Below are 26,721 nucleotides of genomic sequence, written 5' to 3' on the forward strand. Positions count from 1 at the left end.
TCCAAGTTAGAATTCCAAAATTAATTTCAAATTCAAGGCAAACTGGAAAATTTTACCTTAAATGTTTAACCCCTTAAGGACCAAACTTCTGGAATAAAAGGGAATCATGACATGTCACACATGTCATGTGTCCTTAAGGGGTTAAACTAATTTCGACCCCTCAATTCAGTAAACATCCCTGTAAGGGTTAACAGCCTGAGCTTGACAGCTGCCTGTCCCTATGCAAATACAAACTGCCAATCCCAACATGGCGTCACTACATGCCAACCCTCACCGCGTCATTTTCCCGCGACGGCGGCCAGACACAAATTATCGTTTAGAGACGACTCTACCAATACAACATCACTCTAATACTCCACATAGCACGGCCACGGCCGGTTCTGCCCATACCCAATTCCTTAGCTCCTGACACCGTTTCTGATTTACTCTTTTAAACACCGGCAGTGCTGGGGCAGCCTGCTCGTGACGTCACACAGTGCGACTGACCGTGGAAGGACCCCCGGGGCGCATTGCTATGGCGGATAAAAGAGCAGACGGCGGGTAGACCGGGAAGCAGTGTGTGTGGCCGGGGTTCGGGAGGGGCAGTTGTTGGGCAGGTGTGACAGTATAGAGGCAGGGCCTGGCCGCCGTAGCTCTGTCAGTGGGCGGAGGGCTGAGCGGGGAGCAGCCGGTATGTGAGCTCGGTGACGGTTCTAGCTGCGGACTGACGGCTCCCGGGCATGGCCACCCACACCCGATCAGCTGCCCAACCGGGCTGGAAGCTGCACATCTCGCGAGAACTGAGGCGGAGGGACCGCGAGCAGAGACAGGCGTTCGAGGACCTCATCCAGCAATGTAACGTGTGCCCCGCCAGGCCAGCATGAGCTATATTAAATAATGTGTAGTAATGGGGACCCTGCCAGGCCAGCATGAGCTATATTAAATAATGTGTAGTAATGGGGACCCTGCCAGGCCAGCATGAGCTATATTAAATAATGTGTAGTAATGGGGGCCCTGCCAGGCCAGCATGAGCTATATTAAATAATGTCTAGTAATGGGGGCCCTGCCAGGCCAGCATGAGCTATATTAAATAATGTGTAGTAATGGGGACCCTGCCAGGCCAGCATGAGCTATATTAAATAATGTCTAGTAATGGGGACCCTGCCAGGCCAGCATGAGCTATATTAAATAATGTGTAGTAATGGGGGCCCTGCCAGGCCAGCATGAGCTATATTAAATAATGTGTAGTAATGGGGGCCCTGCCAGGCCAGCATGAGCTATATTAAATAATGTGTAGTAATGGGGGCCCTGCCAGGCCAGCATGAGCTATATTAAATAATGTGTAGTAATGGGGGCCCTGCCAGGCCAGCATGAGCTATATTAAATAATGTCTAGTAATGGGGGCCCTGCCAGGCCAGCATGAGCTATATTAAATAATGTCTAGTAATGGGGGCCCTGCCAGGCCAGCATGAGATTAAATATTGTGTAGTAATGTGTGAAAAATATTAATTGTGTTGGCACTCTATTACTGGGTGGTGCAGGTATTAGAAGTATCCTCCATATAGACCTCAATCATATATACAAAAATCCATAAAAGGACCACTATAGGCCCCCAGACCACTTCAGCTTAATGAAGTGGTCTGGGTGCCAGGTCCATCTAGGATTAACCCTTTCTGCTGTAAACATAGCAGTTTCAGAGAACCTGCTGTGTTAACATTTGTGTTAATCCAGCCTCTAGTGGCTGTCTCATTGACAGCCTCTAGAGGCGCTTCTCACTGTGAGAAGATGCCAGCGTCCATAGGAAAGCATTCTCAATGCTTTCCTATGAGACTGGCTGAATGCGCGCGTGGCTCTTGCTGCGCATGCAGCCAGGGACGTCAGAAGACGGAGGAGAGTCCCCAGCACCGAGGGAGCCCGGTGCTGGAGAAAGGTGAGTGTTTAACCCCCTTCCTCCCCCTTCAGCCCTGCCTGAGGGTGGGGGCACCCTCAGGGCACTATAGTGCCAGGAAAACGAGTTTGTAATAAATGTTCAGGTGGATCCACCACTTAATAATTCTCTTTAGTTGAAAAATGTTTATTCAAAAATGGAAAATTGAAAAAAAATCGTCCACTTATTACAAACACCATATCGTTTGCATCTATTGACTGTATATAGCTGTACATATATTGGAATGTGTATATATCATGAATTTTTGTACCATAGATGAATTGATAAGGAGATCACTGAAATACAAGTGATTTATTTGTGTACCATAGATGAATTGATAAATACAGTAGTGATTTACTTGACATTCATGAATTGGTTTATAAAGGCAAAAAAATACAATAAATTAACTCCTTTTTTGAATATTAAATAGCAATTCTTAATTATTTTTATGCATATGAGTGCGGTATTAAATTAATGTGTGTGTGCTGGGCAACTGGCTTATAACAGGATAAAAGCAGTTACTAACACAAAAAATAACTTGCGTTCTGTATGTTAATTTATTACACACATGCCCAATTTTAAAGGAGATATCTATATATCTGCCTGCTTCACCTCTATCTTCCACCTGTGAAGTCTTCATTACTGATGACTTGTTTCTAATCCTGTTATGCTTCCGATAGCTTTGAAGCACGTGTGCACAATTGCTGCAATCCCCTATAGAAGTACTGAAACCTATGGATCTCTGTGAAACACTCATTTTCCTTTTAAATGACCACTCAAAGTGAGTGAGGCAGGGAATCTTCAAAGTTTTCTGCTTGACAGCTAGGAGCTTGTATTAAGGGGCTTCATGAAACTGCAAAATTTCTCCGGAACTCCACACATGTATAAAATATGCTAGAGCGCTCCTACAGTTAACCTCTAATGCCTTTTGACAACTGAAGTTGCCACTTTTGCATGCCAAGTTATATATATTCCACTAAAGCACGAGTAAGTGTGTGTGTTTATCTGCAAGCTTTGGTCAAGGAATACAAGCTGTGAGATTTGAAAACTAGGTATTTCACAAATCTCTGCTTTGAACAGTATAAAAGTCTTGTTCTGAGATTTATGTGAAGCACTCTACACACTATAGCCACTTCTTAATTGTGAGGCTAGAATGCTATGGGTGAGACCGCTCCAGTTTTTGTACAACTTTTTCCAATCTTTGCTTAAAGGGAAAAAAAGAGGTGAAGGCTACGGATGCCTTAAAAATTCTAGCTCCATGTTTAAGCTATATTTTATGGTGCCTTCACCTCCTCTTCCTTAAATGTCATAATGCAGGATCATTTTAAGAATAACATTTGGATGGCATAAGCACACATTGCATGCTCACATCGTGCAATGATATGCTGTGAACGCTGGGTTATAATTGGAATTTGGCCAAGGAAAGGGTTGTAGACCTTTCTACTCTTCGGAATCTCCTTTGATTGAAGGTTATGGTTAATTCTGTAGTGTTTCTACATTGCCAAATCCTGCTATAGCCCAGTTCTCGCAGACTATAATTTCATGCTGTATATGCTCGTATTGTTTAAATGTTGTTGTATTGCTAAGAAGTGTGAAAATCCTAATTTGTTTGTGGGTTTGTATTTTCTATACACACATATACACATATACACACACACACACACACACACTGGCTTTACAAATCCTGAACAGTTGGTAGCGTGTTGCACCTTCCGCTTGCAAGGATTACTAATATACCATTCAGCAATATCTAGCTTTATCAGTGCCATGTTAACATTCTGCCAGGTTGTTATTCAGTTTAACATGAGAAGTTAAAAGGAAAAGTGAAGAGAAGTTGGAGGATAAAAAACAGGAAAAGAAAATAGTCGATCTCTAAAGGGGCTAAGCTCAAGATCTGCCTTCTCGCAAGCTTTAGGTCAACGTAAGCTGAAATCCCATACCTCAGCTTTTACCAGCAACCCTCCTGGTGGAGGTGCCGCTGCCTCACATTGGTGTTCTGGAGCATCTGTTGTGTATGTTACCCAGAAGTTAGTCTTGTGAATAATGGGTGCAATTGCCGCATCACGCTGCCTCTGTGTCCCTATCAGTACCTGCATGCCCTCTCTCGGCTCTCCGCTCTCTGCTCACAGTTAAACTTAATGTATCGTATTGTTCCCAGAGGTCCCATACCTTGTTGAAATTATGCAATGTGTTTCTGACTTGTGCTATTAGCTTGTCCATAAGGTAGTTGTCCCTACGTTTTGCTATGACCAAGGCTATTTGAGGGATTTCTGAGCAGGACCATTTTTGTGCCAATGCTCTACAGCATGCCAGGGTAATCGTGTTAAGGCGTTTTTGTTCATGTTTGGTTAGGCCTTCTGTGAGTCTGGACAGCAGGCATGTCGATGGGTCCAAAGGTATTGTCCTCTGTAGGATATGTGAACTTAATTCCATAATTTTACGCCAGTAATCTGTTACCTCAGGGCATTCCCACCACATGTATATATGTGCCCTCTCTGCCACACAAGTGCCTGCATTTATCTGAGTTCAGTTTCATCTGATATTGCTTTACTGGGGCCGTATACCATCTGAATAATGTTTTATGACTGCACTTGGAGTGTTGCACATATGGTTGGTTTTGTACACCCCCTCCCATATTTTTCACCAATCTGTTTCCTCAAACACCTCACCCTGGTTGGCTTCCCATTGGTCTGCATAGCATAGTGCCCTGTCTTTGTCGATTTTGTTGTGTGAAGGTGGTTGTAAAGTAATCCGTTTGATTTGTGTAGTTTCATTAAAACACTTTCTTTGAGAGAAAAAAGTCCTATGTGCTGTAGCCGCCGTCTTAACTTCTGCACTTTGTGCAAAGTCCTGAATTTGTAAATATCTAAAGTAATCACGCGTTTTGAGTGGGGCTAGGGAATTCAGATGTTCGTAAGTACAGTACTATATCTTGATTAATGTATAGGTGCCCATATCTCTGCAATCCCGCTGTCTCTATCCCCCCCAAAATCTCTAGCCCTCATCCCTGGTGGGAAAGCTGTATTCCTAAACACTCGAGTAATGGGGGACGGGAGGTAATTTGAGGAGTATTTCTGTAGTGATTGGTCCCATATTTGTATGGAGTTGAGGATAGCTCGTTGGGTCCTAGGTACCCACATGTAGAACTGGGGAAGATCCATCCCTGTCATCAGGGACTCCAGGTCTACCCAGCGTCTTTTATCTTGGGGTGTGTCACTGTATTATCTAGGTTAGTTGTGCTGCCTGGTAATACTGGTAGAGGTGGGGCAGTCCCAATCCCCCTCTTGGTTTTGGGCGGTACAAGAGGCTGCAAGCTAATCTTGGATGTTTTATTTTGTCATATAAATGTGTTGATTACACTTTGTATTCCAGCTAGGTCACCCTGGGTAACTCTCACTGGTAGTGATTTGGATTTGAAACAATCATGGTAGGATGTTCATTTTAATTGAATGTATGCACCTCAACCAGGAAATCGACCTATCTGTCCACTGGCCTAACTCTCTGGTGAGGGTTTGGAACATGGGGGCATAGTTGAAGGGGAACAAGGTCTTTGGGTCCGCTGTTAGGCGAATGCTCAAATACGTAAATTACTCCATTTATTTTTAGGTGGTATCGGCTGCGGATGAGTACCCTGTCCGAGGTTGTTGGATAAAAGGGCATGGCCACTTTTTTTTTTTTTTATTTTTTTTTTTTTTTTTATTGTAGTTAACTCTATAGCCCGCAAAATATTTGAAACTGCCTTGTAGCAATGTTAAATAATGAAGGGAGTTCATCAGGTTCTGGAGGGTTAGGAGGACATAATTGGCGTAGGCTGATACTGTAAATGGTTTTTCCATCACTTTCACCCCTCAGATGTTTGGGTGCTCTCTGATGGCTTGTAAGAGTGGTTCCAGTGTCAGTGGGGATAAGAGGCACCCTTGCCTGGTTCCGTTGACTAATGAGAATGGGGTCCTCGTTGCTCCTGTTATGAGTGCCTATGCTCGTAATCTGTATATAGGGCCTTTATTGCTGTCACCAGCAATACGATAATGGGTGGGCCGGTGCATCCATAATGCAGCACAAGCGGCCGCCTTAGGGCTCATTGGCCCGGGGGCGCTAGATCAGTGACCGGCAGGAGGTGGGCGAACAGTGCTCCCTCCTGCCAGGCACTCTGTGTACTGTGGCCGAGTGGAGCAGTGCGCACCGCGGTACAGGAACTAATGTTTCCTGCACATTGGGAGGAACCTTTTCCTGTTGGCTGTATGTGCAAAGCAGACACCTGTTCTTGGAGTGGTTACCCTACAAAGCTATGCAGGAACTCTCCAAATTAAGGAATATTCCAATTTTATTAAACAAATCACATACACAAAAAAAAAAATCACAATGAATAGGGCTTATCTGTGCAGGATTACTCAGTCCGTAATATAGCCCCAATGTTCATATGTTTATATCCATCTCTTGATTTATTCTTCGTGCTGGTACGATCGTTCCAAGCCTCGTTTTGTCACAAGGAGGCTATGCCATTGGTCCCTGAAATCTCACGGCATTTTCACCTCCAGTGTTTGTACAAAACAGAGGAGAAAGCTACTGGGACCTATTCCACACACACTTGAACACACTTCTAAAAAATGTTCATTAGAGGGTGCTTTTCCCCTTCATGTAACCTCTCTGTAATTGTATGTGCTCTAGGGAAACAATTAACTAATCTAAGAAATAGCCCTCTTTGTCTTTTTTTTATTTTTTTTTTTTTGGGTTGTCACTTGCAGCAAATTATTAATATTGCTTCTTATGTTATAGCTAGCACAAACAATTAATGAATAACACCGGTTACAAACTGATTTAATAATCAATAACGGTATTGGAAAAATTCTCAAATTTTATAATTTATTTTTTTTTCCTTCAAAAACTTGAAAACCAATCATCTGTAAGTGATCATGATCTTCAAATGCCCTGTTATTTGCGTTCTTTTTAAATGTCACCTTGTTTTAACTCCCTATCACTTGATCACTTTACAGGGCTTGCCAATTTTTGTATGTGGTGCTCTGCCAAATTAAATTTCAAGTTATTTCTGTGCAGAAGTTAGCTTTTACTGTTATGAAAATATAGGGTTGAGTGGCTTCAAATGGTTTTTATATTCTGGCTGCCATTGAGTTCAAGTGGTATGCACTGTTAATTCAACTCAACTGACGTTTTAATGCTTTTTGTTTTCCTGACTATGAAACCAAAAGGTGTTTGTGGGATTTTTTTTGTTTTATACTATAATGTATCATGTCTATGTGAAATGGTATAAAAAAGTTTTTTTTTTTTTTTTTTTTTTTAAGACCTCCATGTTCCCATATTAGAGTCCCATCCATGACTGCAGTGTCTCGTGTTTATTATTTAAAAACACAAAAACAAAAAAAAAAACATACTCTACAAGAGGCCATTAATACGATACACAGCAGTCGTGGATGTGACACTACAATCTATGGAAGACTTGCATGGTGGAAAAGTAGAGGGTAACTATTTTTATTTCGTTTCACAATTTATTTTTATATTTAAAAAAAAAACAAAAAACTCCTTTTATGTTTAATAATTAGAGGAAACATTGTAGTGAGCTATTAATGAACTTTATCTTGGCTGACCGTTGTCCTTTTTAATGGACAAAAACCTGCTGATATATTCTAAAGAAATAATACATCAGGTGGCAGTCAGGAACAGGCAAACGGTGTAACAAAAAAGCCAGCCTAGTAGGCAGCAGTTTCACCTGAAATGCTAAAATCTGATTGAAAATGTTCTCTGGAGCTGGCCTGATCTTCATAAAACCATGAACCCAAGAGTGCTTTCCTATGGACTGGCTGAATGCGCGCGGCTCTTGCCACGCATGCGCATTCAGCTGATGACATCAGAAGAGGGAGGAGAGTCCCCAGCGCCGAGGGAGCCTGGAGCTGGAGAAAGGTGAGTGTTTAACACCCTTCAGCCCAGTGAGAGGGTGCCCATGAGGGTGGGGGCACCCTCAGGGCACTATAGTGCCAGGAAAATGAGTTTATTTTCCTGGCACTATAGTGGTCCTTTAAGTGTCTGCCTGGCCAGCTTTGGGTGACAGTGGATGGCTGGAGAGGGGATTAACCCATAACACTCTTCTTTCCAAAGTTTGACAGCTAATGCTGATGACTTCTGCATTAGCTGAGCAGAGCAGATATGCTCCATAGAGTGCAAAAAGTGTACAGGATCAACTAGTTTGACAGGCAGAAACAAACCAGTAGAGTAGGTTCAGGGAATCTTTCTTAATCATGCTGATTGAGACATGCAATTCCATTTTCTACATTGTGTCCCCATCTAATGACCGAGAAAGCTGTACAATGATTAACTTTTTTATTCATTATGACTATATTTTTTTTATTTTTAAATAGTATTGCAGCATTTTGAAAACAGAGGTTAAAGTCCGATGTGCATTGCATGAAACAAAACTAAAATAACCTGACTATTAAGGTTTAATTTGCACACTGGCTCTCCAGCAGTCAATAGGTTAATTTGTAATGCCTTTATTGATGAGCAGTGTTAAGTACTGACAGTCTGGATTTCCCTAGGGTGACAACAAGAAGAGATGCACAGGTCAAGGGCACCAATCTGCCATCTCCAGCAGACTGTCCCTGAGGGTATGAAGGTTTGGCTCATTGCTAAATGCTCTTGTTTTCTCTTTTTTTCATAGATAACAGACTACTTGAAAAGTCTGACCTTCATTCTGTGTTAGCTGACAAATTACAGTCTGAGAAATATGATCAGCAAAGCCGCCATGACCTCAGGTATGGCATTCAGCGACTTCCTAGTGTTTCAGAGGGGCAGAGGAGGATTTTTAAATTGTCCCGCAGCAGCTGGTCATTTTAATTCCATAAATCTGTATGCATGTGAATCTAAAGTATGGCCATTGTTTTATATCCGAGAATTAACAAGTTAAGATTATGTAAATACAGTCTGTATATTTTGTTCTTTGTGTATGTTTTTTTTTTTTTTTTAATATCCCTGAGTATGCACTAACAGTGTCATACATCCAGTTATTCCATTTAATGAATGGGGTTATTGATATTATATTGTTGCAAACATGCACCAATAGGCCCCTTAATCTTGAGCTGGACCAAGACTTGCTGCATGTCTGTCTGCCAGAGGGATGATTTTTTTTTATTTTTTTTTCTCCTCCTCTTTGGTTTATGGAATTATTTATGGATGATGTTTAATTTTGCAGCCCAGGTCTTGATGGGTCACGACATGAAACTCTACTCCAAGACATGGCTCAAATGCGGATAAAACACCAAGAAGAACTGACAGAGCTCCACAAAAAGCGTGGAGAGGTATCCCATCTAAAACACTGTCGTGGTTTGCCTTTCCTAAACAGTTAGCTGTGGATTATATGAAACAATGAATTGACTGCCATACTTGCTACATTTAGGCAAAAATCTTGGTATTTAGTAGATTCAAAGTTTAGATCTTCTGCCGCCCCTCCTTTTATTTTATTTTTTTATTTTATGTATTAAAGAAATATAAAATACTATTTACATATTTGCAGCAATTTAAAATGTATTTATTTTTTAAATTCCCCTCAAACCTGTTATCATTCTGGAAATGTAAAGATCACAATGAAACCTAATACATGTCCACATATTACTAGCACAGCTGAAATCGTTATCCGTAGCTTCTGGGTATCTGTCCATTACGAATGTGGGGGAAATTGATTGAAAATGCCAAACAACCTTCACTTAGCTTTGAGTTGTTTTCAATCACTGTCCCTCCCTCTCAGTTGGCTCAGACTGTGATCGAGTTGAACAATCAGATGCAACAGAAAGATAAGGAAATCCAGTCAAATGAAGAAACGTAAGTAAAATTTAATGCTTTTAGCCCTCCTAGCATTTCGTACATGGCTTTGTCTATATTTGTTGTGGGGTTTTTTTTGGTTTGTTTTTTTCATTATTTTGTTTTGCTTGTTTGTGGAATAAACAATTGTAAATACTTCTAAGTTCTTTGCACATTGCTTTTTTTAAATCCCGTTTATTACAGGATAAAGCAGTACTTGCGCACTATTAACGCATTGGAGACGGAGTGTCAGGATCTACGGAATAAACTGCAGGAACTTGACCGTGCAAACCAGACCCTGAAAGACGAATACGACGCTTTACAAATCACCTTCAACGCTTTGGAAGAGAAGTTGCGTAAAACCACAGAAGAGAACCTGGAGCTGGTCACCCGCTGGATGGCTGAGAAGGCTCAAGAAGCCAACCGGCTGAATGCCGAGAACGAGAAGGATACAAAGTGAGTGGGGAATGGGCAGAAAGCGCTTGCTTTTTGTTATTTTTTTTTTTTTTTTTTTTGGCGGGGAGGCGTTAATGAGGATAATTCCTTTTAAACATTTGTTAGAAGTGATAAACTACTAAAATTCAGTTGTGGGTAATGGACGGTGCAGTAAAGAGTTGCCCCTGTGTTTTAGATTTATGTTCTGTTCTCACCTCTCTTGTTACTTGTTTTTCTCTCCTTAAGTTTAAAGGGAAATCCAGACGTGGATCCCTTGCTCACGGTGATTAGAGGGATATTGGCTATACCTCACTTATACCTTACAAGTTTGAAACTATAGTTTGGGGTTGCCGTATCTCTCGTGCAGAGGGAACTTGCTGGCATTTTGGATTTGGACTGCCTGTACGGGTGGGACCAGTCTCTCATATGGTCCAGATATGTTCTCTCTGTAATGGCCCTCGATGAGCTAAAACCAGCTTGAGATCTGAGCGGGGACCCACCGAAGGGCAGGCTAATTGAGCTGTTGTCCGTTCTCACCTCTCTTGCGACTTGGTTTTTCTCGATTTATGCTCTGTAATCTGATCTTGCCATCTCCGGAATGCCTTATCTGCAGGTTTCCTATCTATGTAAAGAATTGTTTTATTTACAGTCTCTTTATAGACTATTGGGCATATATATCTAGTTTTTACCAAAACGTGTACAATTTCTGTAGCTCTTTTTTCTTTTTCTATTCTCTCCCTTTTTATCTTGCCCCATTTTTTTCTGTTTTAATGTAACAGTATTTCAAATTGTGTTACTTGCACATTAGCTGACTGCTATCCAGAGGTGTAGCAAAAAGTAAAGACTGTCTCACGAAACGTTATGAGAGCAATCATGGAGATCACCTAGTTCTGTAAAACTGAATACTGTGCATCGCTGGGAATAACTTGCAGTATGCTCCGTACAAAATTCAAAGCCTTGATAATATGGGCAAAATACCTTCACATTTTTAGAATTTGTGACAAAGTGGTGATAAAATTACCCCATAAAAAAATCTTAAACAGATTAATGGACTGTCCACACCCTATTGCTGTAACCTGATGGTTAACATGTCTGTATAATCTGTATCTCGTTTCACACCTAGCCCAAACAAATGTACCTCTGTTAACATAGAATGTCTGTGCTGCTGTATATTGTCGAATATGCATACTAGTACAATGTACAGTTAGTCAGTGCTCTTATCATTTAATTGCACCACTGAACATATGCTAAATTATTTTCATTGTGTGCATGAATAGTGCAAAGCCTGTTGATTGAGAGTTTAATTCCTTTAGGGCTTAAATTCAGATGCCGGAGTGGCATCCCAGTTTTAATCAAAGTGGAACACCTTTTTATATAAACTTTTAATGTTTTGCCGTACAAAAAAAGTTGTTTTTAATTTTTTTTAAGCACGAACAAGGTCAGTGTATTTCAGACAAAACAAATGATTAATGAAAATTACTTTTTTTTTTTTTTTTTTTTTTTAAATTAGTAGAAGCCTACAACAGGCTTTCTATACACAAAGCTTTATTATCCTTTTTATGTGACAAAATCTGTACACTATATTGGGGCTAGATTCACCCCTGGCAAGAGAAATAGGACCATGGCCACAGGGTAGAAGAGGAGAAGCCTGTTTTAAAGGAGAAGTGATTAAATGTGCATTTTATGAAGAGTCTCTTTAAGCGTTTTTTCCTTTTTAAAGGGGCATTTGTCACCAGAACAACTACAGCTCAATATAGTTGTTCTTGTGTCTACATCCATTCCATGCAGGCTCTTTAATGTGAGCAGTGCCTTTTCAGAGAAACACGTGTTTAACCCCTTAAGGACCAAACTTCTGGAATAAAATGGAATCATGACGTGTTACACATGTCATGTGTCCTTAAGGGGTTAAACTGCTGCTTAGTAACACCTCTAGTGGCAGTCACTCAGCCGCTAGAGAGTTCCTGGGTCAGTGCTGCACAATATGCAACTCTGACATTAAGCACCTCCACACTTTGCATGTACACACTGAACTCTTCCCATGAAAATGCATTGATTTAATGAATCTCTGAGGAGGTCCTGATTGAGCACAACCGTTTTGCTGCACATGCGCAGTGGACTTCAACCCCTAACTATGTGAAAGCCTTGGCTTGGCTGAGAACAGTTTGATCTCAACCAAAGAGGTGGAACAGAGGCAGAGCCAGCTGCGACAGACCCACACTGCACTGAAATAAAGGTGAGTAAAATCACCTTTTTAAACTGCTTACAGGGGTATACATGTTTGTTTCTTTAAAGTCATTGCCTAGCTCCCAGCTACTCACTCTGCAGTAAATAGACTCCAAGATCTAATGGCCTGTGTGGTTTAACATTATTTCTATCTTGTATAAAACATTGGAGTAGACAATAGGGGGCGGGGCCTGACTGCCGAGACAAGCAGAAGCACAATCCTTGAGCTCCCAGCGAAAAACGGGAAAACCGACTCTAATTACTACAAATCTCACCTCCAAACACAACAACACCGACGAGAGAACATACCCAGCATCATGGGTCGAAAAAGTAAAAAACCGCCGACGGACAGACCAGCTCCGGGACTGACAATTGGAGACATGTGGCGGCAAGCACGCGGCACGGGCGAAGTCATCATGGCGGCTCTCCACGGAGGCTGCTCCGACTTCTACTCGGATGACTGCTCTGGGGATGCGGAGGATGACTACCCCCCCCAGCTTCGGCCCCTAAGCAAAGGCCGAACCCCACCAAACCAAGAGCTGACACAGACTCCGATTTGGTAACCACCGGGGTCTTGAAAACATTGCTGGCGGACCTGCAGAAAAACATACTCACAGACGTCATCGCTCTCAGAGGTGAGCTGCAGGGCCTGACAGGCCGCATTTCGACACTGGAGGTCTCCTCCCAAGACAGCCAACAGCATATATCCTCACTGCAGACAGCAGTGCAGGATCTCCAACGGCGGAACCTAATAATGGAACGGCGCTTTGATGCCCTAGAGGACTCCAGGCGGAGGCATAATTTAAAGGTCAGAGGGATCCCAGACGAGCTGCCGGAGACGGAGCTGCCGCAAACATTAAAACGAATCCTGACTGCCATTCTACCACCCGGCCAGGCAAAGTACATCACACCCGTAGATTCTTTCCGGGTTCCCAAACCTCCCAAGGCCCCAGCTGCAGCCACAAGGGACACCATAGTCACCTTCAGAAGCGGGAAAGACAAAGCGGCGATCCTCGCGGCCCTCCGAGACAGAACTCCACTGCAACTGGAGAACATGCACCTGACCTTTTACGCCGACCTGTCCGGAGGCACCCTAGCCTGGCGCAGGTCGCTTCAGCACTTCACGTCCTTACTCCGGCGACACGATATTCCCTACCGCTGGCGACCCTCCCAAACACTCCTAGTACAGCATGGGGGAAAATCACACCAGGTCCACGACACACAGGACGCAGCAAATCTCCTGCGAAACATGGGCCTACCACAACTCCCTCACGCCCAAGTGGGATCCCAAGACCATACCTCCCCAACTCACAGCTGGGACCCGACACGAATTACCACATTCGTGCCCAGGAATAATACGCCGGACGCATATGCATCGATTACCACATAAATGAGGGATACGAGATCCTCCACCTATCCTCACGACACATGAACTGCCCGCAGAGACTTGAAACTCTGGGGATCGGCTCATCTTACCGCTGGACTCTCACCCAACTGTTGCTTCCTGGTTTCTTTGGTTTCTTTGTTTTACTTGCTTCACGGACCGCACACATTGGCCCTGACTTCCTCACCCTACCGCGATGTACAAGACTCGACGACCGGAGAACCCCAGATCCGCGAACACTCCTTGACTGCCTCCTGAGGATGACTAATCTGGAGCACACCGCAAACACAGATTGATTCACCCCAGCATATGAGGCTATCTTGAGTGGGACATAAACTCTGACACTGAGGCCCACATTTCCTCACCACAAACGGTCACAGAGCCGGTAGCGGACATGGAGGTCTCCAGCCTTAGCGGCCACTTGTAGGCTCACCACACCCTTGACTATCACGCGGACGTACGAACCACCTCCGCTGCTCCGACCATGGGGCCTCTGCACATCTATACCGGGACTCAAAAGTTTGTTTTTATGCCTTTGTTTTCTCCCTCCCTTGTTTTCCTAGGTGCTGCATCACGACAAGGTAACGCCAACCTTGCCTCCCTACACTTTACTGCCCGTCCGAGTAGGCGTGGCTCCACCTGAGGACATCCAGTCCTGCCATACTCTACATGCTAACACATAGGCCAAATATGCTGCCAGGCCACAGTCTATGCCATGGCGCTTGACCGACACAGGGTCACTGGACTACTTGGGTAACCCGGAGACCCTCCACCAATAGGTAGGCACTTCCCAGTTTATCAGAGAGCGCACTACACGCTAAGTCCGTAATGGGCGAGGGACACACACCCACGCACACGATATCACCGGCGACCTACATGACGACCAGCATGTCAGCAACACCTTCCACGCATCTGGCATAGGGTGAATGACCCGGACTCGGCAGTGGGAACCGCGAGCCCCATGTTGTGCAGTATATGGGATCACGGGCCCCAATGCGAACTCTACTTAACCCCTTAAGGACACATGACATGTGTGACATGTCATGATTCCCTTTTATTCCAGAAGTTTGGTCCTTAAGGGGTTAATATAAACGTGTGCTAAAACAGTGTAACGTAATATCCTATGCAACCATGATACAACGTTCCTTATTCTGTTTATTATTTGCTTTCATATCCTTTTCTATGTCGCCTATGTCGAACCCAGCAACCATACTTGAACCGCCCTTAGGCGATAACAACATGGTCTTGGGTGTTCACAAAGACGGATAGTTGAATCCTGCGTAACTGTATAGCCCAATCCTCCTAATCTGATGTTTTATCGCTCCACTGTCTATCTCACCTATTATTAGAGTAAAATGTACAGCTAAAAGACAACCTATAAAGTCTAACCAGAAAGTGAACACCTAAGAACGTACGTTGTGCTCTAAACACATAATAGTGATACCAAACAAGTATCTACTCTTGCCTCTGTAACTACAAAACTGTGCATGATCTGACACTGCTATATTTTATTTTGCCTTTTTCAACGTATAAGCGTTGACTTAGCTTGTTCGTTTGAAGAGTTAGTAAGTTATACTTGGGTTTTGAGTGAAAATCCTCCTGCACCCTGTGTATGCTCAACATTGTGCCTAGCCACCTAGCGGTGACAATCCCTTACACATACCCCAGAAAAGTTATTTAACCCCTTAAGGACACATGACGGATATATTCCGTCATGATTCCCTTTTATTCCAGAAGTTGTGTCCTTAAGGGGTTAACCTATGTCTATGCTGGGGGCTCTGCAAAGTATACATTGTACTATGATATGAGGGTATTGCCAGACCATCTAATCTGAATTGAAATCATACAACACTTAAATGCCTATCGTTCTGTCCACACGTAAGCCCCATAATTAATTGATAGACATATGCTTGTAATTCTAAACATGTATAGAGACCGTGCTCATGCAGAGGAGACGTATGGTAAGACTATCTGTACAACTCTCCTTCATTGAAAACTAAAAACGCTAATCTTTGTTAAAACTTATACTTAAAAATGTGCCTGTTCATCGACTGCCATGACATGTAATACCTCTGATTGCTAACTTACCTCGATGTCGCTGTTGTGGCGCGCCAAGGCCGTTTGTTCATTTTGTGCACAACAAAAATAAAGAATTAAAAAAAACAAAAAAAAACATTGGAGTATGCTCAAAATTAAATATGGGAAGGAAGCTAAGCACATATTGAGTGCATGAATGTACTTCTGCTTCTGTCTGGTATTTTTTTGCAAGATTGTACAGGAAAAACTTTGTAAATTTTAAAACCAGTAAACAAGACTTATAAAATACCAAATATATATTGGACAAACTGCATCTCTTGGAAAAAGTCCTTTTTGATCTGGCATGTAGTCATAGCAACAAAAACAGAGCATAAGGCCTTTGAGAATAGGCAGACTTTTTTTTTTAGAGAAACTCCGCCTGCCCTTCGGTTAGTCCCCACTCAGGTCTCAAATGTTTTTGCTAATTTGTGGCATTACAGAGAGAACCTACACAATTTGCATGCTGGCTGACTAATAATGGCTGTCTAGAACCAAAATGCCTGCAAATAGAGAATATGAGAAGGCACAACCGATTTTTGGTTCTGGATTGCCTCTTATTGTCCATCTGATATGCAAATGGTATAGGTTCTCTGTAATGCCACAAATTGGCAAAAACATTTTGAGACTTGAGAGGGAACTACTCACACGAGCAAAACAGTTTTACAGAGCCGACTAATCAAAAGGCAATTTACTGAGTTTTTCTAAGCTTTTGCCCATTCTCAGAGTTCTTTTGGTATTTGTTAAATAGTCATGAGTTCTACTTATTGATTTCTGCATCTTGCGGTATTCACATGTTGATTCTGGTGGTTTTGCATGCAGTGCCATTTTAGCTGTGAAACGTAAAGCTTCCGTACCCAAGAGCTCCATATGCAGTATATAGTGTATGACCCATCTGCTTTATCTATTCAGGAGGCGCCAGCAGAAACTGCAAAAAGAACTGGCTGATGCTGCCAAGGAACCTTTGCCTGTAGATCAGTGAGTACTGTTCTCAATGCCCCTCATGTTTGGCATATTCAGTCCATAAGTGCATGTGCTGTTTTTGTCTTTTGGATCTTGCCATTGGATACTTTAATAAACTTACTGCTTTTCGTCAAACTTGGTTTTGTTTACATCCAAGGACCACGTCTGGTTCTGATCTTATTTAGCATTGTGCCAGTATATTGAAATGCAATACAGTATAATTTACTCTTTTCCATTTCTATTGTGTGAAGTAGATTTGCATTTTGTTTTCCTGTTGAGTATCTGTACCTATTGTTTTTCACAATGCGGTGGGAGGGGAACAGTCTGTGTTAATAGCCTGTTTTGGGATTGGCTGGTTTCATGTTGGAGGTTTGCTCATTTCAGAGATGATGATATAGAGGTGCTGCCTGATAATGCAGATCCATCTGGGGACAATACAGCTGTACCAGCAATGGGCAGGACATCAAGGTGAGCATAGTCATGTCTTGCACGCACGGTATGGGGATATATCTGTTCTGTTTAGAGGCTTGGATGTGTTCATTTTACATTGCAAATATTCCGTGCAAGGCACATTGGGTGTTTTCTTAATTGGATGAACTATTTTAATATGGGAATCTTTTTCTAACTTTATTAAGCTTTTCTGTGATGTACTTCTGACGTTGGGTGTATGTGTATACACACACTGGGCACACCTTTTTAATGCCCCCAGCTTTTGCAGAACTAAAATGTCAATCTTGCTGATCCATATTGATAGGATCTGCATTCTGCAAAAGCTGGAGTTCTGAAGGTGGGTTACTATTGGGTTGATTTGATCTGTGTCATGATAAAAGAAAAGGGTATGTGTGGTTTTGTTTTGTGGGTTTTTTATTTTACTGGTGAATGCTCCACTCTCTTATAAATTTGTACTGCATTTTAAATATCAAAGACTCAAGAACAATGGAGGACAAAAGATCACTGTAAAGCTCCACTATTATTATTGCAATTTATATAGCGCAAACAAATTCCGTAGCCCTATAACTGGGTCATGCTGCTTTTTGGCAACTTCCAACTTTAGACTAACCCAAGCTTATTCTTATTGATGATTTGATCTCTAAAAAAAGACTGCTGTTATCAGTGAGGTTTTAAAAGCATACTATGCTGGTTCCCTCCATTGTCCATGTCAGATCCATTTAGGTTAAATGTGTTATAATCTTTTTGTCCTGGTTTTAGTTTGGTACACTTCTCATAGATTACATTTGGGTTGAAGTGTTTCTTCTTTGAACACACTTGCTGCTGTTTTAAGGGGATTGCATGTCTGGCTTATGTTGTTGTACTAAATTCTCAAATGGAGAATTGTGAGTTGCAGTCAAACAACTGGAGGGCCCTTTCGGACACAGGTGTCTTATGGTGATGGGTCTTTCATCTATACTCTGCTGCTCTTCTGTGTTGGTGATGGATTCTTCCGAACACCTGGCTTACTCCTGTCCTCCCTCTCCCTCTAGTAAGAGACACTCTCAGCCCGCCGTAGGAGGCCTCCTGGATTCTATCACTAATATCTTCGGGTAGGTCTTTAGTTTCCTTGTTTAGTCTTCGTATGTCACCAGTATTAGACAGTTTGACATAAGTGTACGTGGTGACTGTTAATGTGTTATTTTAAAGAGAACATATTGATGTCCATCTTTGTACTGGGATTTAAGCTGACCTCTTCAAATATTGCACAGTCATGGCTACATGTAGGGAGTAGGCTTCTGATAAAGGGATACTCCAGGTAACTTTATTAGGTCCATGTGTCTGCTGGGTTACATTTGGTGCTGGATGTCTGAGTTGTTGTGTTTTTGGTTTATTTTTCTCATTACTTTCTTCACGGTTAGAAATTTCTCCATAAGCCCAACCTTTCTATTCCTAGCAACTTGCTGAGTTTCCTCTTGCTGCAATACTACTGTGGTATGTTGTCATGGCCTAGGTTTCTGAAACTTGTTCAGCTGTCTGCAGTAGAAATCTGACAGTTGAACTACACTTTACAGAAACTTGTGTCCATAGAAACAGTACATTATGGCACCAGCTCTGCAGTGCAAAATAGTGTCTCGGTCTCTTTTGCTTAGAGCTCTCTGCACACACTGTAAACTAGCTGGATTTGAAACAAATGCAGGAAGCTTAAATGCGTGGTGCCACATCAGGGCACACATGTCCCCTCCCACCCTGCTTGAGACCAGTGGCAGCCACACTTCAAGGACAAGGAACCCACACATTTTGTGGCAATTCTTTAATTCATTACATATATATGTATGTTTAGTATGCTCCCAGAACCACTAAGTTGCTTTATTTTTCCTATAACACTTGATAGGAAACCATGAAGAGCAGGCATTTCCTGACTTCTATCTCCAATCCGAAGCTAAATAAGTTCTAGTGCATGTTGTTCTTTAGAGTACTTAACCACTTTTTAAGGCTTGGACTTTAGCTCTTATTTTTAACACCTCTGGTAATGTACTGGGTAGCTGTGTGTGTTGCTATATTTCTGCCATGGGGTTAATATGATTATCCTGTTTTTGTTTCTTGTACATCTCTCCTTGCTCTCCCTATGCTTCGCTGAACTCCCCCCTGCAGTTTGTCAGAGTCTCCCCTCTTGGGTCATCGTTCAGATACTGCCAGGTGATGTTTCCTTTCCTCAATCCTTGCTTTCCTGTTTCATGTAATCTGCAGAGCATTGGTACCAATCCCCTCCTGGGATCTTTTTAATCGCATCCCGCTAGAACCTGGGCATGATTTTAAATAGGGGATCAACTCAAGACAACATCTTTTTACTTTAGGTCACATCTGTACATCATTGTGGATTGTTTCCCTTTTTAAAATCTTTGCCTTTTAATCTAAAAAATATATAATTATGGATTCTTATTCCATGTTTTAAGCTGTGGTATGGCATAACAGAAATATCAGTATTTTCTTGTTAATTTAAAGCCTGAAAATGAACTTTTAATGTTCTTCAGTTTATAGCAGGAAGGCAGCTTGTTTTCTTGGTGTTGTGTATGTGGTTTCTTTGTGTTGAGGTTTTTATTTTTTAATACATGTTTCGAATTGGACAACTCAGTGAAGGTTACCTGTCATTTATTTACTAGAGCTAATTATTTTTTGTCATCACTAAATGTCCATTTTTAAAGGAACTCTAAGTAAAATAACCAGTTTTATGGTACGTTGTATAGACAATGAAAAACATACTTTTTTCTTCCAATGTCCTGAAATTCCACAAGTCAAAGAATGACTGTCTTTTTAACCCTCTCTCATCATGAAGTAGCTCCACCAATCATGAGCTTCTCATTCTGCTCTTTCACAAAAACCTGTAATGCATAGAATGAGTGGAAACACTGTATTAACTAATCACAATTTTACCTCTGTCCATTTACCTCTGGGACTGACTTGTATTTTCAGCAAATTTATTTATTCTTCACAATGGGTGCAGGATATTACTTGCAATAATGCAAAGTTTTTATAGTGCTTAGACCCCATCACTGCTGCATGGTCTGTTATCAGAGAATATGACATTGTATGTTCCTAGGAAGCCTTCACTGTTTTTTTTCTGAAATCTGTTTAATCTGGTGAAGATCAATTATATGCAGAGTAGATTGGTTTTCATTTTTTTTTTTTTCTCACAGAGGTTTCTAGGGTTGTTTGGTGGTTTTCTTTATTTTTAATTATAAAATTCCATTTCCCTTCAGGAGACGGTCGATATCAATCCCATCTTCACCAGATTGCAATGATGCTCATAGCGGTGGAAGCAGGGAAGTAAGAGTTCCTTCTATGGCTGTTCACTCATTTGTAAGTATTGCCTATGCCTGGTTTAACTGTTACATTTATTTTGGATTTTCTATATGTATACAAATTGTAGACATCTTGAATTAAATACTCCACAAAACTATCGTTGCTAAGCACTGCACGCAATACATTTAGAAATGTTTCCCCTCAATGGAACATTCACTTTTCATTTATGTTGTTCTGAGGTCATTGATGATTAGTAAAAGGTCTGAATGCACTGCATTCCTCCCTTAAACCCAACAAACTCCCAGCAGATTGTCTTTCTTCCACTGAGTTCTAGCATTGCTCTGAGTGGCTTGATAATCTACTGACACATCTGGATGCTCTTCAACCTGCATTTTCAAGAATCATTCTGTGGGTGTGGTGATATCCTACAATTCTTAAAGCATAAGGAGTTTGGGTATGGGAAGAAATACAGGCAGTGTATGATCTCAAGTTTTCAAGCTGAGACCTCTTCTAAATCACAGGACACATTTTTAAGCTTCAAAACAAAAAAGGGATTTCCTATGCTAGTGTGAGGGTTGAGTAAACTGATCTAGATCAGGGTGGCTGAAAGGTAGAACTTCACGAACCGTAACAGCTGTCATGGAAGCTGTAGTTGGGGAGTCTTAACTTTTTGTCACCCCTGATTCCGCTACTGACTACAGTATTTGAAAAACAATATTATACCATTGGCCACTGAGAAGCTGTACTGTTAAATATGGAAATATGGCTCAAAATTATTCACTCTAAATTTCTTTCTTTGTGTTTTTTTTTTTTTTTTTTTTTTTTTCTTCTTTCAACTCCCTCTTCTTCGCCCTTGCACTCTTAGGATGCACACGATGGTGAAGTGAATGCTGTAAAATTTAGTCCAGGGTCCCGTCTACTAGCAACAGGGGGGATGGACCGGAGGGTGAGACTTTGGGAAGTGATTGGAGGTAATTTCTTTGCTGACCGGAATAATACATATTGCATGTTTGATTTAAGTAAGGAAATGCAAAATTGTTACCAATGGCAGATGCTGTTGCTTTCATATCCTGTACTACATCTATTAGCAGTACCATATCACTAGCTATGATTTAGCTTGGTGGATTGTGGTTTCTTTTTTTTTTTTTTTTCTTTTTTTAACGTTAAAATCTTTTGAAACTTGTTTGCTGTTCATATTAAGACCTCTAGTCCCACCATGGAACCACTCTTGAATTAATCCAGATCAACAGGTGATTTGATTAGCCATGGTGAATAAAGAAAAATGTATTTAGAAGAATTTAATTTTTATTTATTTTTTTTTCATAAAATGCTTTTGGAGGTCAAATCTAAGATCCATATAGCCCATAGCTTATTCAGCATTAAATGAGCATTGGTTATGTTTTATGCGGCTGTTTATTCATGCCATATTTACATTTTGGTAAATTACATTAATCCAAGTGAACGTGTTTCTGCATAAATAACTCCCTTAACTTCTAAATCTAAAGCTTAGAGACCATAATCCTGCTTTTTAAAATACTCACTAAACAAATTGGCCTATTTAACTGTACTTAATCTTAGAATCATTGTCTTTCTTATGACAATGGTAGATAACAAATCACTTGATATATCTTTTGAAACCTTTAATCTGGTTGCCAATAGTGAAGATTATAATAACCAGCAAGTCCTTGCATTTAAACTTGATTTTAATTGAATTTTACTAGTTATTAAAATTATATTCACCTTGTTGATTGCAGCTGTAGTCTGTAAAAACTGGAGTTTCCATTTCCAAACTGGATCAGGAGCCACCCTTTGTATTTATCTCCTCTGCTTTTCTGTTGAGGTCAATGATGATTAGTAAAAGGTATGACTGCACTGTTGTCCTCCCCGACACTGAAGGCTCCCAGCAGGTTTTTTTTTTTTTTTTTTCCTTTGCATTATGATAAAGTTTATACCATAATGCATTCCAAAAGCTGCTGATATTATTGGATTATTCACATTTCCATGTATTCATAAATCTAAGGATACATGGATTAAAACGCATCCAACATTTACCCTAAAGGTGGAGACCTAGGTCGGGGAACTGGACAATGTACAATACAGTTCATGATCAAAAGTTTTCAAGCTGAGACCTCTATGTATACTTTCATTTTGCTCAATTTAAGCATGAGCTAAGGAAAATGAAGACAGAATTGTATTAGTTTTCTAAAATAAAATTTTGTTCCTTCACTCTTTCTACAGATAAATGTGAGACAAAAGGTTCTCTTACTGGTAGCAATGCAGGGATCACCAGCATAGAATTTGACAGTGCTGTAAGTATCCTTAATATATATTTTTTTTAATATTTAAAAAAAATGGGTGGGGGGGAACACAACTTCGGCAAGGTGACCGTAGCCTAGTCCATATCGTTGCAGGCTTGAGTATCAGCAGACCAGAGCTAGTGAATGCTATAGTATGTACTTACAATTCCAATCCTTTTGAATTTGTCTTTAGGGCTCTTACCTTCTTGCTGCTTCCAATGACTTTGCCAGTAGAATCTGGACAGTGGATGACTTCAGGCTGCGGGTAAGCAGGATCTGTTTGTTTGGAATTTGAGCTCATTAGTAGATTTTGTCCTGCAAGAAGTCAATGATGATGAGTAAAAGGTCTGATTGCAAGGTTTCCCTCTTACACCAAACTAGCTCCCAGCAATATCGCTGTTCACCCCATCCTGCTTAAAGATGTGCAGTTGATTGGATAACGAAGTTGCTGACACATTCGGAATATCTCTCATAGCCACTTCTCTTGAAGAGTGGAGAGGTGAGACTATGATGGTCTTCCAACATAATCACTTGAGAAGGAGTCTAAGGTGTAATGGATTCAGTGTATGAAATATTTTCGTGCTGAGACTTCGTTTGTTTAACAATCAGCAGTGGCTCAATTTCCTTTTGTAAGCGAACTGGCAACCATGTCTGTATAATAAAAGCCTTTATCATAAGATAAATAAATAGCAATCCGTTAATAAAGTTAGGCACTTTTAAGCACCAAAACAACTTTTGTTTAATGTATAGATCATACCTCTACAGTTGCAATGCTTAATTCTGACTTTTGGGAGTTAAATCACTTTGTTAATGCAGCCCTCATTGGTGAGCCTTGGCTCACTTGGCCTCCTTGGAATTTTTTTTTTTTCAATTGGCTACTACAGCCAAGTGTTTACTTTACAGTTTCTTATTTCCTTCTGTCAGTTGAGCTTTAGTCCCACATTGGAGGCTGTTGCTGGCTCTAGCCAGCTATTAACAGTGCATGACACAAGATATTCTAGGTTAAACCTGTGCAGTAAGGAACGCTTAAATAATTTTTTTTTTTTTTCTTTTCAGTGTGTTAAGGAGGCTATGTGAGTCTCGGACAGGGAAGTTGTGGCAAGAGCAGCATAAATAAAGTAACTTAAAGGGACTCTGTAGGCACCCAAACTACTTCAGATAAATGCTATGTCCCTATTGCAGTTCCAGAGAACTGTGAAGTTTACGTTGCAGCTCTAAGTCTGCCTTCAATGGTTGTCTACCAGGCAGCCACTAGAGGGCCTCTGGAATTGAAACTGACTTTTGGTCCATTATCTGACGCTGGACGTCCTCACGCTCTGCATGAGCACCTCCAGCGTCAGATTCTCCCTATAGAAAATAACTGATGCTTTCCAATGGGGATATCCTAATGCTAGTGCGCCATTGCTGAGAGCATGGGTGGAGCCTGACCCAGCGCCGAGGGACATCGGTGTTGGATTCAGGAAAGTGGCTGAGGGGGGCGCTTTAGAAACCTATAGTGACAGAAAAATGGCTTTAACGCCTAAATGGCAGGGAGTCTCCAGGGCATCAGTAGCCGGGGACTGACTCTGGCTAAAACAGTGGGCCCTCGAAAAGCCATGGATCTTGGAATATTTCAGTCCCAATTCCTGAGAACTGGGGGTCTATGCACAGCACTTGCCCTCTGGTTTTAGACCACAGTCCAGAGCATTTCCATTGGTTACCATAATATCCCCACTACAGCTAGTCTCCCCCAACTTCAACCCATATCACCAACACCACAGCCCCTGTATACTGGCTTAAAAGGTTTGGGTGTGTGTGGGTTTGTGACTGACCCACCCTTTCAATCACATGGGAAAGGTGTTTTACTCTCCTCTTGGTGCAATGGGCTGCTTGACGACTGGATTTGCGCCTAGGGCTGCCAGCCCTCCCCTGGAGAGACCTTTGTGTCAAGAGGTGTAGTAAGTAGTGGAATTGGGGAGGGATGGTGCTTTAGGAAGAGATCAACAAATATTTTTGTGCTCAAACTCCAGGTTTTCTGCTCCTTTCAATACCCTTGGTGCAAGTCCTGATCGAAACCCCAAAACCACTTCAATAAGCAAAAGTTGTTTTGGTGCTTGGTGTTGTAAAATACAATTAAAAAAAAGATTCTCTGTGATTGCTAGTTTACCTGGTGTAAGACGTATGGTTTTCTTTCTTGTTGCAGCACACCCTGACTGGGCATAGCGGAAAGGTTCTGTCTGCCAAATTCTTATTGGATAATGCACGGATTGTTTCTGGGAGTCATGACAGGACACTGAAACTCTGGGATCTGCGCAGCAAAGTCTGTAAGGGAACCTCCTGTTCAAGATCACACTATTATAGATCTGCTAAACATGGATGAGGAGTGTCAACAGGCTGTTTTTTTCCCTTTCCCTCCCCCCTTGATTTTCTTCCTTTTTGGTTTACATGGGAATTTATCAAACTATTTTATATTGTAGCTTTGCTATGAGAATGTTGCCCACCAAAACCTTTGCCTATCGTGTGTAAGGAAATGATTGCAGTGCGTGCAACAAAATATTGTAGCAGAAGTTATGATGAAAGGTGCTTCTAGGCAGTTATTGTGCTTTGATGTTGGTGCCAGTTCAGGTGTAATTTGTCATTCTAATACACAGCAATGTCACTGTGTACCCACAATGACCTATTGAACATAGATCTTATGATTATAACAGCTATACTATAGCTGTTGGTGACAAAATATAAATGTAGAGGCCTTAAATCTCCAGAAAGCAGCCTGGGTACACAGGGAATTATCATTTGGATAATGACATTTGCATAATTTGCTTTACCTTTTGTTATACGCTTAACACATCTGATTGTCTTGTATGCCCCATTCTGTTCTTGATAACTATGAAACCTGGGGAGTGGTAACAGCATGTTTTTCTGAAAGACCTGGGAGAGGATCATATACTATGCTTACATGTAGTTGCAGGAACACAGACTGTTTGATATTTAAATTTTGCTTTTATTTATTTTTCATGCCAATTCTGATATTGTGATGGTGACTGGTTTTTGCCTAGCTCCATATTGGATTTGGTTCCATTTATGAATACGTGCTTGGAAATTGTGTATGATTTCTGACTTGAAGATGATTGCTTTGTGTAGATGGTGAGAAAGCGAGGACTGTACGGTAGCATCTACACAATGGGTTTTAATAACTAGGCAAGAGAAACGCAACTGGAGCCTACCTGGCATAAATTGGGGAACGGGTTGTGTTGGCATTTAAAAATGCATAGCAAAGTTTTTAGCAATTGGCATCAGAAGCCATCAAGGGACACAGAACTAATCTGGGATGGGTAATGCTAAATATGCTCAGGAGGTAGAAATATTCTAAGAATTCCTCGCTCTAGAATAGTATGAATATAGTGGAAGATTCTGCACTTACATTGCTTCCTGGGCATAACTCGTGTGTGTATCTATAGTACATAGTGAGTGTCTCTTTGAGAGACTTTTTGTCCAAGTTTACAGAATTGTCAAAATAAAAAATTATCTGAACCTATGTGCTCCATGTGCAAACTGTTAAATAAAAAAAAAAAGCTGATTTCCATTTTTGTGCCTTTTTTTTCTGCATTTGTCTGAAAATTGAGTATTTTGCCAGAATTAAAAATATAAATGCATAAATGGTATTTTTGGAATCCTATAAAACTTACTTTACGTTGTCTCATTATTACATTTTTTTTTTAATTAAAGTTTTATATACCATATTTTAATTAGGCAAAGATCAAAGTACTCTTATTGAAAGGGAAATATCAGTTGATTTCTTACATTGTCTAGTGTGGTTTTTATTTTTAAATGGGCAGTGGAGTGGCTTAACATCGCCAGGTCCTACATATTTTAACATGAGCAGTAGATGTGCAAACTACTTTAAAGCCGCACTTTTCCCACCA

At 41.2% G+C, this 26,721-nt stretch overlaps 1 protein-coding gene and 3 non-coding genes across 8 annotated transcripts in view; all 4 read left to right on the forward strand.

Annotated features, from left to right (window-relative positions):
- The first annotated feature begins 502 nt into the window (after positions 1 to 502).
- The window catches only part of ATG16L1 (autophagy related 16 like 1), a 32,219-nt gene continuing 6,000 nt past the window's right edge, over positions 503 to 26,721 (forward strand). The window contains exons 1-14 of one of the 5 annotated variants that reach the window (XM_063442362.1): positions 503 to 834; positions 8,577 to 8,670; positions 9,108 to 9,213; positions 9,660 to 9,733; positions 9,917 to 10,168; positions 16,740 to 16,805; positions 17,175 to 17,258; positions 18,272 to 18,331; positions 19,374 to 19,418; positions 20,480 to 20,579; positions 21,388 to 21,493; positions 22,761 to 22,831; positions 23,013 to 23,084; positions 25,002 to 25,122. In XM_063442362.1, the coding sequence (XP_063298432.1) occupies positions 720 to 834; positions 8,577 to 8,670; positions 9,108 to 9,213; positions 9,660 to 9,733; positions 9,917 to 10,168; positions 16,740 to 16,805; positions 17,175 to 17,258; positions 18,272 to 18,331; positions 19,374 to 19,418; positions 20,480 to 20,579; positions 21,388 to 21,493; positions 22,761 to 22,831; positions 23,013 to 23,084; positions 25,002 to 25,122 (1,366 nt within the window). In that variant the 5' untranslated portion in view covers positions 503 to 719. The remainder of the gene's footprint in view (positions 835 to 8,576; positions 8,671 to 9,107; positions 9,214 to 9,659; positions 9,734 to 9,916; positions 10,169 to 16,739; positions 16,806 to 17,174; positions 17,259 to 18,271; positions 18,332 to 19,373; positions 19,419 to 20,479; positions 20,580 to 21,387; positions 21,494 to 22,760; positions 22,832 to 23,012; positions 23,085 to 25,001; positions 25,123 to 26,721) is intronic. The other 4 variants (XM_063442363.1, XM_063442364.1, XM_063442366.1 and 1 more) reach the window with 4 other exon arrangements.
- Positions 20,761 to 21,028, forward strand: LOC134593900 (small Cajal body-specific RNA 6). The gene has a single exon (XR_010090311.1). It is a non-coding gene; the product is annotated as a small Cajal body-specific RNA 6 (non-coding RNA).
- LOC134593902 (small Cajal body-specific RNA 6) lies at positions 22,362 to 22,652 on the forward strand. Its single transcript, XR_010090313.1, has one exon. It is a non-coding gene; the product is annotated as a small Cajal body-specific RNA 6 (non-coding RNA).
- Positions 23,143 to 23,409, forward strand: LOC134593901 (small Cajal body-specific RNA 6). Its single transcript, XR_010090312.1, has one exon. It is a non-coding gene; the product is annotated as a small Cajal body-specific RNA 6 (non-coding RNA).

This window comes from Pelobates fuscus, chromosome 2, assembly GCF_036172605.1.
Source record: "Pelobates fuscus isolate aPelFus1 chromosome 2, aPelFus1.pri, whole genome shotgun sequence".
Taxonomy (NCBI): Eukaryota; Metazoa; Chordata; class Amphibia; order Anura; family Pelobatidae; genus Pelobates; species Pelobates fuscus.